Source organism: Dasypus novemcinctus, chromosome 27 (assembly GCF_030445035.2).
Source record: "Dasypus novemcinctus isolate mDasNov1 chromosome 27, mDasNov1.1.hap2, whole genome shotgun sequence".
NCBI classification, from domain to species: Eukaryota; Metazoa; Chordata; class Mammalia; order Cingulata; family Dasypodidae; genus Dasypus; species Dasypus novemcinctus.
In genome coordinates this window covers 26,712,362-26,728,417 of record NC_080699.1, presented here as the reverse complement: position 1 = coordinate 26,728,417, position 16,056 = coordinate 26,712,362, and the positions used below count along the sequence as shown (strand labels likewise).

The following is a 16,056-nucleotide window of genomic DNA, read 5'->3' as shown; positions in this document are numbered from 1 at the left end:
GTGGGGAGATGTGACTGTGTGATGGGGGGGGGGGGAGGGCAGCAGCCACTCCCTTTCCCATGAGCCTCCCAAGGACTTGGAGACCCCAGCCTCATCATGGCTCGCCCGTGCAAGGCTCCTGCTGCTAAGCACGGCTCCGTGTGTTTTCTTGACCTACTTCTCTTCCCATTCCTGCCCTACTCCGGATTCCCTCTGGAGGCCATCTAATTAGCACCTTCCCATCCACAAGGATCCGGAGACTCTTAAAGCCCCAGAATAACCAAGGAGACAGCAAAGCGGGTCCTGGCATGGCTGCTTGGGTCTTCCTTTTTTCTCTCTCTTCGTTGGCTGCACTTTGCTTCCTGGCCTCTGCAGGGGACTGGGCCCACTGTGACCTTGCCAGACAGCAGGGCCCCTGGCTGGCATCCACTGGAAGTGGCCTGGCATGAACCCAAACCTAGGGCGGGGGAGTACTGGCCGGGCTGGGTGAGCACGGCTCTGAGCGCGGGTTTGGGAGCACGAGGGGCCCTTCAAAGCCCTCTCTCGTTGGCATCGCAGGCAAGAGAGGCATCTGTCAGCTCTGCTTCCGGCTTCCGTTCTGGAGAGCAAGTGTCAGGAGAGCCGAGGCTGCCAGGCACTTCTGATTCTGACTGACTCCCCTTCAGCTCCCCATTAGCGACAAATGGAAATGGATGGGTTCCCACTTTATCTGCTCTTTCAGAACGGGAGAGGGCCTCCCAGCAAGTGCTAAATAACTGTAGTCCTCTTATAAATTAAGCATCTTAAGGATATGAGCAGTTTTGCACTGCAGCTGAACAGAATTAAATTAGGTGGCGAAGTTTCAGTTGAAATGAATGGGCAACAGAGAGCGAAAAACACGGGGAGATTTTGTCCTTAATTCTTTTTAAGCATGCAGAGAGGCGAGCAGTGGGCAGCTGTGGGGAATCGAGTCACTCGTCTGCCGTGGGGATTCCTATTAGCTGTTGCTGCATCGGCCTGGACAAACACGCTCTCAAGGCCACATGGCGCAGCTCACAGACCTGCAGGCTCGGCCCCGAGCCTGCCTCCACACACCACTGGGGCCTTCTGACCCCTCAGCACGGCGACCTCACTCCTGCAGGCCTTGCCGGGAGTGTGGACCCATCTGTCCATCACATTCCTTGTTCTGAGCTAAACACATGCTTACACCATGGGTGGATCTGGTCCTGATGGCACCTGGAGGACCTGGACCTCTGCAAGGCCATTCCCTGGGACTCGGCATGCCCCAGCATCATCACCTAACCCCGCCCCGGGCCCTGCTGTTTCCTTGGATGGGGCTCCCTGCAGCCTGCGCTCTACCTGCCTGGATTTAAACCAGTCAGACCGGGCACGCTATTGGGAAACCAGGTCTTGCAAGGGGCATGGGTTTATCTATCCATCGTGTTCAAGTGCTCTACCCCTCTGCACACTGACCTCCTCTACACAGACACACACACACACAAAGACGTCCCCAACTCCTGACACCCAGCGTTTGTCCTTACTCCAAGGTCAGGTCCAGTGCTGGACTGTCGAATGACCACACAGGTCTCCTGGCCTGGACTTGCTCCTGGTCCCTGCCCCGGAGGCTGTGCTTCCAGGACCCCGCATCTGGAGGGCTCCAGCCCACGTGGGCAGAGCCTGGTTCAGTCCTGGCAGGGGCGGAGGCATTTACTTCCTGGACCCCTCCAGTAATGGGCAACAGGGACGACGATGGCGCAGGGAGCAGCACCGCTGCCCACACCTAGAGCGGACCTCGCAACAGCCTCAAGGTCAAGGGAGTGCGGCAGTCAGAACACACACCACCGAGGCCCTGCCCGGCCTCTGCAGATCAGGCAGGGGTGAGCAGACACTAAGTCAGGGGACCTTCCAAGTGGCAGGGGCCACCAGGACACTCCCTGGCTTCATCCAAACAGCCCTGGAAATGGCACCGTCTCCGGGAAGCCTTCTTGGATTGATCAGAGGAGAGGAGCAGTGACCTCTTCTCTTATCTCAGTCCTGGACTTGGAATTCCCAAGGCCATTTCCACCCTAGTTCATCACCTAACAGCTGCCCCTTAATGAGCCAGGCTGGGTCTGCCACAAACTCTAATGGGCAGTCGGCAGCACCTTTATCCTCGTCACAGCAGGCTGATGGGACCAGAGGCGTCAGCTTGTCAGCCGCCCCCTACCTCCCAGAGCCCCAGAGGGCACAGCGCAGGGTCTCGGCAGCCTCCCGTGGCACCAGAGCAGCAGCCAGGCCCCCACGGCCCGTGGCTGATGGTGGCAGGCCCCGCGTGCGCGGCCAGCGGCACTTACCGATCCTCAGGGAGTGTGGGCTGCAGGCGACCATCAGGAGCCACGCGGGAAGCAGCACCAGAGGCGCCGAGACGCGGGGCATCTTCTATAAATCCTCATGGAGCCCTCTGCTGGTCTGGGCATGACATAACTCTGCAAGAGAGCAGGGTGCCGCGTGAGTCCGCGTCCCTCCCCACCTGGTGCATCCAGGGCCGGCCCCTACCTGGGAGCATGGAGCAGCTCAGGCCACCCACCAGAAGCCTCCGTGGGGAGGGGCTGCTGGGCCACCAGGAAGCTCCCATGGTGGGGGAGGGTGGAGCTGCTGGGCCCACCAGGAAGCTCCCATGGGGGGGGGGCTGCTGGGCCCACCAGGAAGCTTCCATGGGGAGGGGCTCCTGGGCCCACCAGGAAGCCTCCGTGGGGAGTTCTCCTTCCAGAAGAACTTTGGGCAGTGCCCGTGGGAGAGCTCCAGGGCTGGATTCAGGCAAAGGTGCAGAGTTGGAGAGACCCCTCTGTCCACCCCCATACCCCCAGTCCCTGCCCAGGTGCAAAGAAGCCTCGGGTTTGAGCTCCTTGCCCTTGAACTCTACGGGGCAGGCTGGCGTTCCTGTGGTGGAAAGATTTATGCCCCCCATCTTTTAAAAATCTCTCATGGGGAATAAAGACCTTCATTGCTCTTACGGAACTGAAGCCAGAGTGAGCGGAAAAGGAAGGAGTGGGGAGGGTTATTCCGCAGCCCCCAGACAGGCGGCACACCCCGCACACGGGGAAGCAGTGTGGGGCAGGGCCCTGGGTGCCAGCTGGGCGGCCGTGGTGGGAGCTTCTCCCGCCCTCTCAACTTCGCTTCCTCATATGAAAAACGGCTGAACTGAGGATTCACAAAGATGACACCAGAGACACAGCCAGGCTCAGGGCCTGGCCTAGGGGAGGGGAGAGACAACTGTCAGCTCCTCGCAGCCCAGATGTGGGAGGTCTGTGCCCAGCAAATGCTGAGGGCAGAAGCCAGCACCCCAGCGCATCCGCAGGTGGTCTGCTGCCAGCTGAAAACCAGCCTCCACCCTTCCTCCATCAATCCCTCTCCTCCCTCCTGAGGCAGGTGGGCCCAGGATGCCAAAGCCAGAACCCTGGCGGGGCTGCCTCCCCCCCAGGCAGATGGCCACTGTACCCCTCCTCACCCTCTCAGGCCTCTCAGAGACCCAGAAGCCCAGTCTTTAGGGCTCCAGCTTTGCCCCATCGCTGGGGTAAGGGTGGGACTGACGAGCCTCTGGTTACCCCAATCCCCGGTGCCCTTGGTTAGGAGAGTGGTATTAAGACGATCCCACCCTCCCCAGCAATCCAGGAGAAAAATGGGCAGAAGACCGGAAGAGACACTTCTCCAGAATATATTCAAATGGCTTATAGACATTAGAAAAGGTGCTCAGTTTCATTAGGCCTGAGGGAAATGCAATCAAAAGCCATGATGAGATACCACTGCTCATCCACCAGAGTGGCTGGAATCCAGAAGGTAGACGATATGAAACATCGGCAAGGTTGTGGAGCAACCAGAACTCTCTACACTGTAGGTGGGAGTGTATTTTGGCACAGGTTGCTTTGGAAAACTCGTCTACCAGAGCTTACCATCCCCTGATCACCTAGCAATTCCACTCCTAGGTACATATCCAACAGAAATGCAGGAATATGCTCGCCAAAGACACGTACCAGAATGTTCAGAACAGGCCTCTTTGGATTTCCCCAAACTGGAAACTACCCAAATGTGTCCAGCAGCAGAATAGAGAAATATATTGCTGCATAGTCACACAATGGAATGCTATGCAGAAATTGAAATGAAAAATCATCTACACAATCTCATAAAAATAATACTGAGTGCAAGAAACCAGGCATAGAAGAACACACTGTGATTCTGTGCTATTACAAGTCCAGATGGTGGTTACGCTTGGGGGTGGGTGGTGACTGGAGGGGACATGGGGATCTCCGGGGTAGGGGACTGGTGATGTTGGATTTCTTGCTCTGGGTGTTGTTCACACGAGTGTGTTCAGTTTGTGAAAATTCATCAAGCTGCATGCTTACATGTTCACTCTCCAGGATGCATGTAATAATTCAGAATTTCTGCAACAATAGCCCCCCACCTCCCCGCATACACGCACTCTGTTCCAGCCAGCTCCTTGCAGGTTCCTCCGGGTGTGGCTGGAGCAAGCCCCTCTCCCACCTGCCCTGGATGGAGTTAGCCCCCTCTGCGTGCCATCACAGCACTCTCTGAAAGCAGCACTTTTTCCTCCTGTGTCTACCCACAGGATTGCTGGGGGCTCCTGCGGGCAAGGACTGTTTCTGGTTGACTGCTGGGTCCCCAGCCCTGGGTGCACAGGACAGATTGGTTCAGTGAGCGGAAGGCCTCAAGCAAGCTCCTGCCATAGGAATTCAGGAGAAAAGAAAGGGTAAAGGATCTGGGTGGCTCTGCTGTCAGCAAATCAGCCTCCGAATCTTGGTGCTTTAATTCATAGCTGTTGGTGCAGGGAGAGATGAAAGCAAACAGCCTCAAGGGAAGCCTGGCATCCTTGCACATCACGGACACGAGTTCACCATTGTCAACCCACTAGAATATAAGCTCAACGAGGGAAGAGGGAGGGTGGGCAGAATTCTTATTTGTCTGTATTCCCAGAGCCCAGAACAGACCTGGGCATATATTATGGCCTCAGCACATACTTGTTGAATGGATAAATGAACTGTCAATGAGGAAGAGAACTGTAAAAACCTGGTTAGGCTACACAACAGTAACACTAAATACGATCATTTACATCAAATGCCTTCCCCTTATGCCTGATCAGCACACTGCACAATAATCATCATGCAGACTGCTAAAGAGGTATCAGTTTTGTATGATGTCAGGACTGCACTCAGTTTGTACAGTCTAAGCTTCTCCATTCATGGCTCCAAAGCCTGGCTGATGATGGAGGCTGTAGTTACGTGGCTGAGCGTCTAGGAGACCCGGATGCTGGCAGGCCTTAGCTATGTGACCCTGGGCACGACAATGAGAAGGAATCTACCCCAAAACTCTCAAGAGCAACACAACCACACCGGACATGTTTGTAAGGCCCCGAGGTTTGCAAAATTCACTGCATAGTCTTTATCCCATTTAATGCATAGAATGAGTTCTTGTACAGATGAGAAAGCTGAGCCCAAGGAAGGTGAAGTGCCTTGCTCAAGGTCAAACAGCAGTGGCGGGGCAGAGTCAGGTCTGGACGGTTCTCTGACCCCACTGGCTTTTCTTTTATCCCCTCTTTGTGTCTAAGAGGAGAAAGATGAAGCTTTTCTGTACTTCATGAAAAAGTACAAAGAAGTTTAAGGTCTTCTTTTCAGTTCAATGTTCCGATGAATCCAGTCTTATAACCTAACAGTACAGCCTTCATCAACTGAAAATACTTTAATAATTTAGAATGAAAAAAGAAATTATCCTTTATATTATAGTTAAACAGAATTCCCGTATGACACAACAATTTCACTCCTAGGTATATACCCCACAGAATTGGAACAAAACAGGGGTTCGAATAACTATTTTTACACCAATGTTCAAAGCAGCATTATTCATAACAGTCAAAAGGTAGAAACAACCCAAATGTCCATCAACAGATGAATGGATAAACAAAATGTGGTATATCATACCTTGGACTATTAGTCAGAAAAAGGAATGAAGTTCTGACACATCCTAAAATATGGATGGAGTAAGAAACATTATATTAAGTGAAAGAAGCCCAACACAAAATGTCACATATTACATGGCCCCATTTATATAAAATATCCAGAATAAGGAAACCATGATACTGTATTAGTTAGCCAAAGGGGTGCTGATGCAAAATACCAGAAATCTGGTATTTGCTTTTATAAAGGGTATTTATTTGGGGCAGACACTTACAGTCACAAGGCCATAAAGCGTAAGTTACTTCCCTCACTAAAGTCTGTTGCCACATGCTAGAGTAGGATGGCTTCTGACATCTGCAAGGGTTCAGGCTTCCTGGGTTCCTCTCTTCCCAGTGCTTGTTTCTCTCTGGACTCAATTGCCCTGCTCGCTCCACAAGGCCAGCTGCAGACTATCAGGTTACCTGCTCTGTCTCTCTCCCCAGGGCTTGATTCTCTCCAGGCTCAGCTGCTTTCCTCCTCTGTATATTTATTTCCTGGGCTCCAGGATCAAAACACCCACTAACTTCTGTGCTGTGTCGTTTTCTGTGAGTCCCGGACCACCAAGGGGGCGGGGATGCAACGTCCTACTGACATGGCCCAATCAAAGCCTTAATCATTATTTAATCAAGTAAAAGGGAAACCTTTGAATCCAATATAAGCTAATACGCCTGGAGGGACAGACCAGTTTACAAACATAATCCAATAGCTATTTTTGGAATTCATAAACAATGTCAAACTGCCATAGACACAGAAGCAGAATGATGGTTGGCAGGGGCTGGGGGAGCGGCAAGGGGATATTGCCCATCCCTGGTTGCCTAGAGACGAGTTCTTTCCATGGCTCGGCTCCTTACCTCCCCTCGGAGGCATCCTTCGACCCCTCCACCACATGCTCCCACCACCCCTAAGCACCCCTCCCCTGGGGCAAACATCATGCTTACGACCCTGCTTTTTTGATGGGGGGAGGATGTCCCAAGCTCCTAGCACCCTAGCTGGCACAAAGCAAGTGCTCCACTCCTATTGACTGAATTAGTAAAGGGACAGATGATGTCAAAAAAGCATTTTATGAAAAATGAAAATGCTCTAATAATGACTGAAGTGATGAGTGCTCAACTCTGTGATTATACCAAATGCCATTGATTATACACTTTGGACTGATTGTATGCCTTATGAATAAGTATCAATAAAATTGATTTTTTTTAAAAAAAGGGCATTTTATGAATTGGCATCAATATGAAATAAATTCCCACTTTGGGTTGTATATTTTGTAAATTTGCTGTGGTTAAAATGAGCATCCACAGTAGACAAAATGCTGTAGATGCAGGCAAAATGCAATCATGGCAATATACAGTGGGAAGGGGACGGAGGCAAACAGTCACTGCCCTTCTATTTTATGTTCGGGCTTCACATGCAATGCTCCCTTTAAGGCAGGGCAGTGCTGGTGGTAACAGCTGAGAACACAGGTTCGAGTCCTGCACTGTCATTCACTAGCTGTACACCTGGGACAAGGTACTTCTCTAAACCACGATTTCTTCATTTGTAATTTGGTGATAATTAAAGTATCCTCATGGAGTTGTTATATGAGGATCAGATGATGAGATGCAAGTACGATGCTGCTCATTGTAAGCACCCAATAAATATTCACTATTTACTCATTATCTTTACAATAACCCTGTAAGATGGTGCTTCACCCCCCATTTCACAAATGTGGAAGCTGAGGCTCAGAGAAGCACAGAAACTTACCCAGGGTCATGCAACTAATGAAAGCAGCAGTGCTGCAGTTCAAATTCAAGTGTCTAATCGTGTGCGATCACAAAGCCCGAGCTCCTTCTTTGACAGCAGTTGAATATGGAAGTCCAAGGAGTAATAAGAGTCTGGCTTCTGATTCCCCAGGGTCTCTGACAGTTCCCACCCAAACAGGACAGGGCCCCTACGCTGCCCTTCAGGTAACTCCAAAGGTGGCGAGCTCAGAAAATCCCACCTACTTGAGGATGCTGTCTGACACCTGAGGGTGGCCATGCCAATCATGATGGGTGCAGCATTAGGGTTGGGGGTCCCCAGGCCAAACCTGGCTCTGGGCGTTATTAAGGGGATATGCTCAAGCCAGCACACCCGTGTCCTTGCCGGTAGCACAGGAGGCACAAGGCCAACCTCCCCAAGTGAAGGGCACCAGGAGAGCAGGGGACACGTCAGAGTCTCCCACCTCAGTCCCCAGTGCCAGGCACAGCCTGGCACACAGGAGGCACTCAAAAATGTCTTGAAAAAAAGAAAATAAAAAAACAAAACAATTTTTAAAAATCAAAAATTTTTAAAAATATATCTTGATGTAATGCAAAAACTCAATCAGACAATGTATGGGGGAAATGCTCCATTCATGGTGAAGTATTTATGCAAGTTACCTTTGGACAATCCTTGCCATCCAGGTAAAATGTCCCCACCGAGACAAGCTCTCCTCCTTTGCTCCTCCCAGCCCTCAGTGCCCGCAGCTCACGGGCAGCACTTACTCACGCAGTCCAGCGAGGCACCGGACTCAGAGCTGAGGCTTCTGAGGGCTCATCTCTGCTTTACCAGCCACCTGCCCAAGACTCACCCAAACACCAATTATCAGAGGTCCCCACTTTTTCCAGAAGGGGAACCTCATTCCCACTTTTTCAGAATCTCAAGACTGGCCAGCTTCCTGGAACAAGAGGATGCGCTTGTGACTCTTTCAGATCCAAAGTCTCAGGCTCCGCCTGCTTGTCTATTTTTTTTTAACACTCCCCCCCCCCGCCCCGCTCCCCCCCCACAGCTTGCTTGCTGTCTACTTTGTGTCCATTTGATACATGCTCTTTTGTGTTTTTACTTGTCTCCCTTTTTGTTGGGTCACCTTGCTGAGTCGGCTCTGTGTGGCACTTGCAGGCTGGCAGCTCTCCACAGCTTGCGGGCGATCCTGCCTTCACAAGGAGGCCCCGGGACACAAACCCAGGGCCTCCCATATAGTAGACAGGAGCCCAACTGATTGAGCCACAGCCGCTTCCACAGGCTTGTCTTTTGAACACTGGCTCTACGAGAGCAGGGCTCCATCCTGCTTAATCTCTCCAGCACCTAGAAGAGCACTGAGGCATGCTGAGATATGATAATTACCAAACGTGCGACTGTATGAATGAATGACCTGTTATTTAACTTGGCACTTAGTTGTGCTTTCCCTTCGTAACTTGGCCATTTGCCCCTGGAACAGGAGAGTGTCCCTCTCAGGCATGTACCCCAAGGCACATTGAGAAGATGAGGAAGTGTCTGCTGATTGCTGACCAGTGGCCAGTGTGTTAAGCCCAGATGGCGCGGCCTCCATACAGCTAGCTGCCTCTGGGCGGCGCACAGGCCATCTGGGCGCCTTCAGGCTGTGGTGCTAAATGGCCTCTTCTCCTGACTTGTCAGCAGCCCCTCGCCCGTCCCTCTCTCTCTCCCCCATAAGGTTATTACACCATTAATCATGATTTTCCGGGGTGGGTTGGAAAGGAGGCTGACAGCCACTGACGGTGTTTGGTGGCGGGGAGGACAGAGGAAATCAGAGGGGCGGTGGGATGAATTATAGGCTTTCTGTGGTTGTGTGCAACAAGAACTTAACTACTCCTCGTGACACTCCCTGCTCCTTGAGACAAATGGATGTGGGCTTCCTCACTCTTCTGGTCCCCCCTGGTTGGGAGAAACTCCAAGCAGCTCCTGGTCTGCCTGGAAGAGCGGGCAGAGTGTGCAGTGCAGTGGGGTGGCCTGGGCAGAGGAAGGGGGCCCACCCCAGGCCCTGCGGCCCCCATGAGGCAGACCAACCTTTGTGGCCTAACAGAGTGGGGTACCACCTTACAGGGATCTTGTCTTCCTGGCAACAGGGAGTGTGATGCCAGGATGCAGGCCATGGCCTGGGCGACCTCAGGTATAATGCAGCCTGGGAGTCAGGGACCTGAGTGTTAGCCACACTCTACCGGTCACCAGCTCTGGGAGTGGTCCCATCAATCACTTCACCTTGTCAAGCCTTGGTTTCTCAATCTGCAAAATGAGGGAGGTAGACCAGACGGTCACTTCACCTCGTCAAGCCTTGGTTTCTCATTCTGCAAAATGAGGGAGGTAGACCAGATGGTCACTCGGTTCTTTTCAGCTCTGAAATCCCATTGTTCTAGGAATGGTCCTGGACCACTGTAACAGACACAATTCACTGAATATTTACTTCCCATGTGCAAAGGGTGGTCTTAGGGCTCTCTGTGTATTGGCTCATGTGCTCTCAGAAGATCCCTGTGAGGCAAAGTCTTCCATTGGCCCCACCAACACGGAACCCAAAGGCAGGCAGGCCGAGACACTTCCAAGGCTCCTCGGATGGAGTCAGGAGCCAGCTCCAGGACCCCGTCCTCACCCATCACTCTCTACACCCACCTTCTCTTTGCGTCCCAGAACCAGGCACAGAGCAGGCCCTGTAATCACAGATTACTGTTGTGATGATAACAACAATATTAAATGCAAGTGGACTCAGGGCCCACCTGCACACTAAATGGGGGGCGGAGAGGAAACAATAGAAGAAAGAGCGCGAGAGTGTCCTTTGGCAAAAGAGCAGCCCAGATGTCCTCAGCCTTTAGGGTTTACCATCAGGAGATGCTCCCAGGAGCAGGCGATGAGCTACAATGTGGCAGGTTAGCCAGGGGTAGCTTGGCACTGGGCAAAAGAGTGGATGGCATTTAGGGAAGGACACTCAGGGCACACAACTGGGGACAGACATTCTGAAAACAAATGGCTCTCTGTCTCAGGCACTAATGAGCAAGGCGTGAGGAGTCGCCATTCTTTTTTCCTCTCCAAATTGCCTCCGATGTAGATTCCAAGCTGAAGCCTCCAATCCACCTCTAAAGGATGTGCCCTCCCTGTGGGCGGGAGCACACGTCCCTGGCTCCCAGTCCCAGGGCTGCCACCACATGTCCTTCAGCTGGTGACTTGACCTCTGAAAGCTTCATTATCACAGTCATAGAATGAGGATGAGAATGCCTGCCTTGAAAGGGTGTTGCGAGGATTAGCCGAGACCTCAGGTACAACGCAGTTGGCAAATGCGAGCTCCCGTCCCTGCATCTCTTACGGCTCCCCTCCCCGTTCACACACTCCTCTCCAGCCCTTGGACGCCAGGCGCCCTTGTCAGCGTTCACGTCTCCTCCCAACAAAGACAGCCTCCCTTGCCTGCGTGCTGATAGTAATCCACAGCCCTCTCGCCTTCAAAATGCTGCTCCAAATCTACCCCATCCCAGACGCTTTCCCCAGTGAGGTCGGGCCTCCTGAAAGAAAAACCAGTGGACTGGAGGTGGGAGACCTGCGTGACCGTGGACACTTAACCTCTCAGGCCTTCATGTCCTTTACGGTAAAAGAGCCGAGATTATACTCATACCATCCACTTTATAGGGCATCTGAGAGGATCAAATGAAATAATGGATGTGGAATTGCTTTTCAGAGGAATAAAGTGCTTTCTAAGCAAAATGATGTAGGCTATTCCTTGAGCCTAGACTGACCAAAGCATATAGATACATTTAATGCAGCTGTATGACTTAAACTTCATTCATTCAACAAATACTCCTATTGAGTGTCGCTGTGTAGAGGGAACAGCATATGAGGAGACCCAGAGGCTCTGATGGGAGGTGCCATGGGGAATTCCAGAAACGGAAGGGATCTGCTGAGCTGGAAAGCTGAGAGCTGCTTCTCCATTTCTCCGCTGTGTTTATATCCAGCCTCCCTCATTAGGTGAGGTCTCTCCAGGGACATTCCTGTCCCCTCTCTCAGCAGCTAAACCCGAATAGCTCTGTGAGTCGTGCTGGACCCAGCATCCTTCACAGACAGGCACGGGGTTGTAAAGGAGGTTGCAGAGGTGAGGGGCAGAGCGTTAACCACCAGCCCACGGCAAGCCAGGGGAGGCGGGAAGACGAGGGCTGGCCCGGCTAGGAGTGAAAAATGTTCCTGGCATTTATCTGAAGCCACCAGCCTGGGCCCCGGGGGAGCTGATGGCCTGGCAGGGACTACGTGAGCAGAGGCTAGGAAGTAACACCACCGAGTGCTGGAGCCGCCGTAACACATTTAGAGCAGAGACGGAGCCGAGGAAGCATACACAGAGGAATGGAGCGAGCAGGGAGGAGACGGCCTCGAGAGGAGCTGGCTTCAAGGACAACATTTTAGATACCTGCAGAGGCCTTCCCTATGGAGCTCTGCCGGGGCTTGGGAGAGAGGGGCTATATGGGAGAAGCTTGGTGCAAGACTGCACGCTGCGACCTTCTTACAGGGATTTGAAGAGAACCGGAGTCACTTGGTCCGGAGGAATCCCCTTCAAAAAAGGGGCGATGCACATCCTGCACTGGAGACCCCCAAGCGAACAGTCTCTGGGGATTGCCTAGGGGCGCACGCAGGGTCCCTCCTGCTTCCTTCCCTCCCAGCCCCCACCCCAGCATTAAAGGCCTGGCACTGAGGGCTAGACCTTCCCGCAGGCTCCCGAGGAGCCCAAAGAGCAGTGGCTGCCCCCTGGAGGGGGGTGATAGGACTGCAGTCAGGGCTTGCTTTTCCTTCTAAAGTGTTCTCTACCGTTCCCATTTTAAATGAAGATCGGACTGCCTTTTCCAATTAAAAACCCGGCTTAATAATTTTAGGAAGCAATAAAGAATCCCAACTCGCGCAGTGACTGGCTCCACGACCTGGGACTTACCCCCCAAATCCTGGTCCCTTCTGTGGAGTGAAGCTCCAGTGTGCAGTGAAGGCTGGGTGGGCCTGCCCGGGTCCCACGAGCTACCCTGAGCCCCTCCTCACCCACCCAGGTGCCCTGAGACCCACACTCCCCTCCCAGCCCCAGAGATGCACCCCTGATCTCCTCACCTGCTCCCTGAACACCTGTCCCTTCTCCCCTCTCCGTACCCCCCCGCCCCCATCTACCTGCAGCCATAGCATTTGCCTCCGAGCTGCTGGCTCTGATTCTTGACTGGATCCCCAGCCCTTGGTGAGAGGAGGGTCCTCCTTGGGGAAGGAGAGGCCCTTGGGGGTGGGGACAGCTATGCCGCACCAAGTTCCAGGGTGGCCAGGCAGGCAGAGATCGCCCTTTCCACGAGCGGGCTCTGGCCTCTGCATCTGTCAACAGAGCACAGATCTCACCCACCCTGACGAGCCACTGTTACCTTTCCTCTGCCAAGGGCCACCTGGATGTGCCGCAGAAGCCACAGGCAGAGGGGACGAGTCTGTGGGTTGGACTCCCAGCAGTTAAAGGCTCTGACCCTTCGCCTTCTGCAGTCCACAGCCTTGGGCAGGTCACAGCGGGGGTCCTGGGCCTGGCTGCCTTAGCTGAGCAGTGGGACTGTCCCAGCATTCACCATCCTCCCAATAGAGACCTTGAAGTGGGCCCAGCTCAGCTGCAGCCCAGCAGGCTGCTGCCTCCAGTGGGACATCCCCCAGCAGGGCCCTGGGCACACTTTGCAGATCCCAGCAATGCCGCAGCCTCCCCATGCTTTCTAGGGCCATGCGGCTCCACGCCAGGCACAGATGGAATGTCAGAACTCTCCGATACACATCTGCCCTCAAAGAGCTTATGCTGTCTGCGCGAAAAGTAAAACAACACACCCGTTAATTCATGATCCAGGACAGCAACTACGCAGCTTTCCCAAGGCAGGGCAGCCTTCATCACCAAAGGAGGGAGCAGGGCGGGGAAGGCAGGTGGAGCAGCATTCCTGGAGTCTGCAAGGCCTCATGCTGAGCCCGAAGACACGGGTCAGAAAGGACCGGCCTGTGCTTCCGGGTGTGTGCTGGGAAAAGCAGAGGGTTCCCAAAGGAAAGCAAATAGCCAGGGTGGCGAGAGCTCATCATGTCTCAGGGGCCCAGAAAGAAAAATGTTGGGGTTAGATTCTAGAAGGCCTCAGATGCCAAGGTTAAGGAGTTTAGACTCTATTCTGTAGGCAGTTAAGAGCCATGGAAAGTTTCTGGGCAAGGGAGTGACAGGACCGGAGCTGTGCTTTAAGGAAATTGATGGGACCAAGGAGTGCCAGAGGGACTGCACAGCAGAAAGTCCAGCTAATTAGCTAGATGGGGAAACGTCAATGTGGCAGAGCAAACCCTGAAGGAACTGACCCAAAACCGCCGGAACATTCGAGCACTGGGCTTATCCCACAAATTGGCAAAGGAGGCATCTGAGCAGCCAGGACTTGGGAGGAAAGCACTCTTTGGAGATCTCCAAGGAGAGCAGAGCTCTGGGGCCTGGAGCCCGGATGAGCCCAGCCCCTGAGGCTGGCTTCTAATGGGAGTGACTCTGTAGAAGAGTCTGGACTAGAAACCAGAAGCCTGAGTTCCAACTGGCTCTGCCACATGTTCTCTGGGTGACTGTTGTCAGGTCCTAAAATCCCTCTGTACCTTTGTTTCCCATAAAATGGGAGACATACTCCTTTGTCTTCTTCACAGGGTTGCTAAAAGATCAAAGAGGGCATTATGTGTGAAAAATACTTCAATAGCATGCGATCAAAATGTAAGGGAGACACATGGTCCTTCTTCCCCTTTTATGTGAACCTAAAATTAGCACGATAGCCTTAAATATGTGTCCCAGAGATTTAAATCTTCTGATCACATACTGTTTGAGCTCTGAATCTCAGCAGAGCTGCAGCCAACACTGACTCTCCAGTTCATCGGATTCTCCCAGGACAACTAACAAAAGAATGATGATGGACAATGCCCATCCCAAAAAACAGAGAGAATCAAAACTGCAAGCAAGACAGTTCCATCCCTCTGCCCCATGGGATCTAAGCATCCTCTCAATTGGAAGCAGAGTAAGCATCACTATCCCCAAATCCTCAAGATTAAGGAATGAACAAACATACTAAAGTAGACTTAATATTATTCTAGTAAATGAAGAACCTGTAACATTGATATAAAGACAATGGTCATGAGAAAGGGAGAGAGGGAGAGAGAAGAACAGGCGTTACATTGGGTATTTTTTGGACACTGAAATTGTTCTGCATGATATTGTGATGACGGATACAGGCCATCAGACATTTTGTCAAAATCTATACGAATCTGCCATACAAAGTGTAAACCATAATGTAAACTATAGACCAGGCTTAGTAGCAGGGCTTCAATACGTGTTCATCAACTGTAACCAATGTACCACACTAATCAAAGATGTTGTTAATGGGGAAAAGTGTGGCAGGGGATGGGGTGGAGTATATGGGAATCCCCTATATTTTTAATGTAACATTTATGTAATTTAAAGCCTCTTTAAGAATAAAGAAAAAAACTTTTCAAAAAAATTTAAGGTTTTTTTCTAAATTGCATCTCTGTGGTTGGTCAGTTCTTAGCACTTCTCCTCCACCTCTGCCTCTACCATTTCCCTGCCTGCCCTATGTTCTAGAAAATATATGTCTGACTCCCCACAAAGAAAGATTTATCTTTGTTTCCTATAAAACACCTAGGACAATGTTTTCCATTTATTTGGAGCTCAAAAAATGTGTGACGGATTAATTAATAAAAGTGAACCTATAGAAGATGTTTGAATCCTACTCATCTTCCCCCTCCTCAGTGACTCATTTGAATTTCAATCCTGGCAAAAAAAGAAAAAAAGGCAAATTGGGGAAATTCCCCACCCCTCCATTCACAAAGCTGCACATGATTCATCACCCCAGAAGGAGGAAGTACAAAGGCAGTGCCTTTCAAGCTTTGTGTCGGGTCAGAGAGAGCTCCCTGAATCTGGGCTCTGCTATCTACTAGACAAAAGACCTTGGGCAACGGAGTAACCTCTCCAAACCTCACTTTCCCCATCCACAAACTGGAGAACATCCTAAGTCACTTTCAAAGATTAGCTACAACCTTGGCACTGTGGCTGTGAGTCACAAGTGCTCAGTGCTTGACAGCGCTTATTGTTATTATTGCTATTATTGTCCAGAGCCAAATCACCATGATTTGGGGGGATTCTGTTTGGGTACAGATTTCCCATTACTGTGGATGACTGTGAGTGTTCCCTGCCTGCCAGAGGATTAAGCCTCTCCAGGTTTTCAACTGGAGAAACCAGATCTGGATGAGCTTTGAAATGCCTCTGACCCCAAAGCCAACTTAACGACCAGCTATCCAATGGCATCTGGGGCTGGGGGCACTGAGTGGTGCT

General features: G+C 51.9%; 1 protein-coding gene across 2 annotated transcripts in view; it reads right to left on the bottom strand.

Moving 5' to 3' along the window:
- GRIK4 (glutamate ionotropic receptor kainate type subunit 4) overlaps positions 1-16,056 on the bottom strand; it is a 453,432-nt gene that overhangs the window by 321,426 nt on the left and 115,950 nt on the right. For both annotated transcript variants that reach the window (XM_058289034.1, XM_058289035.2), the window contains exon 2: positions 2,292-2,423. In XM_058289034.1, the coding sequence (XP_058145017.1) occupies positions 2,292-2,373 (82 nt within the window). In that variant the 5' untranslated portion in view covers positions 2,374-2,423. The remainder of the gene's footprint in view (positions 1-2,291; positions 2,424-16,056) is intronic.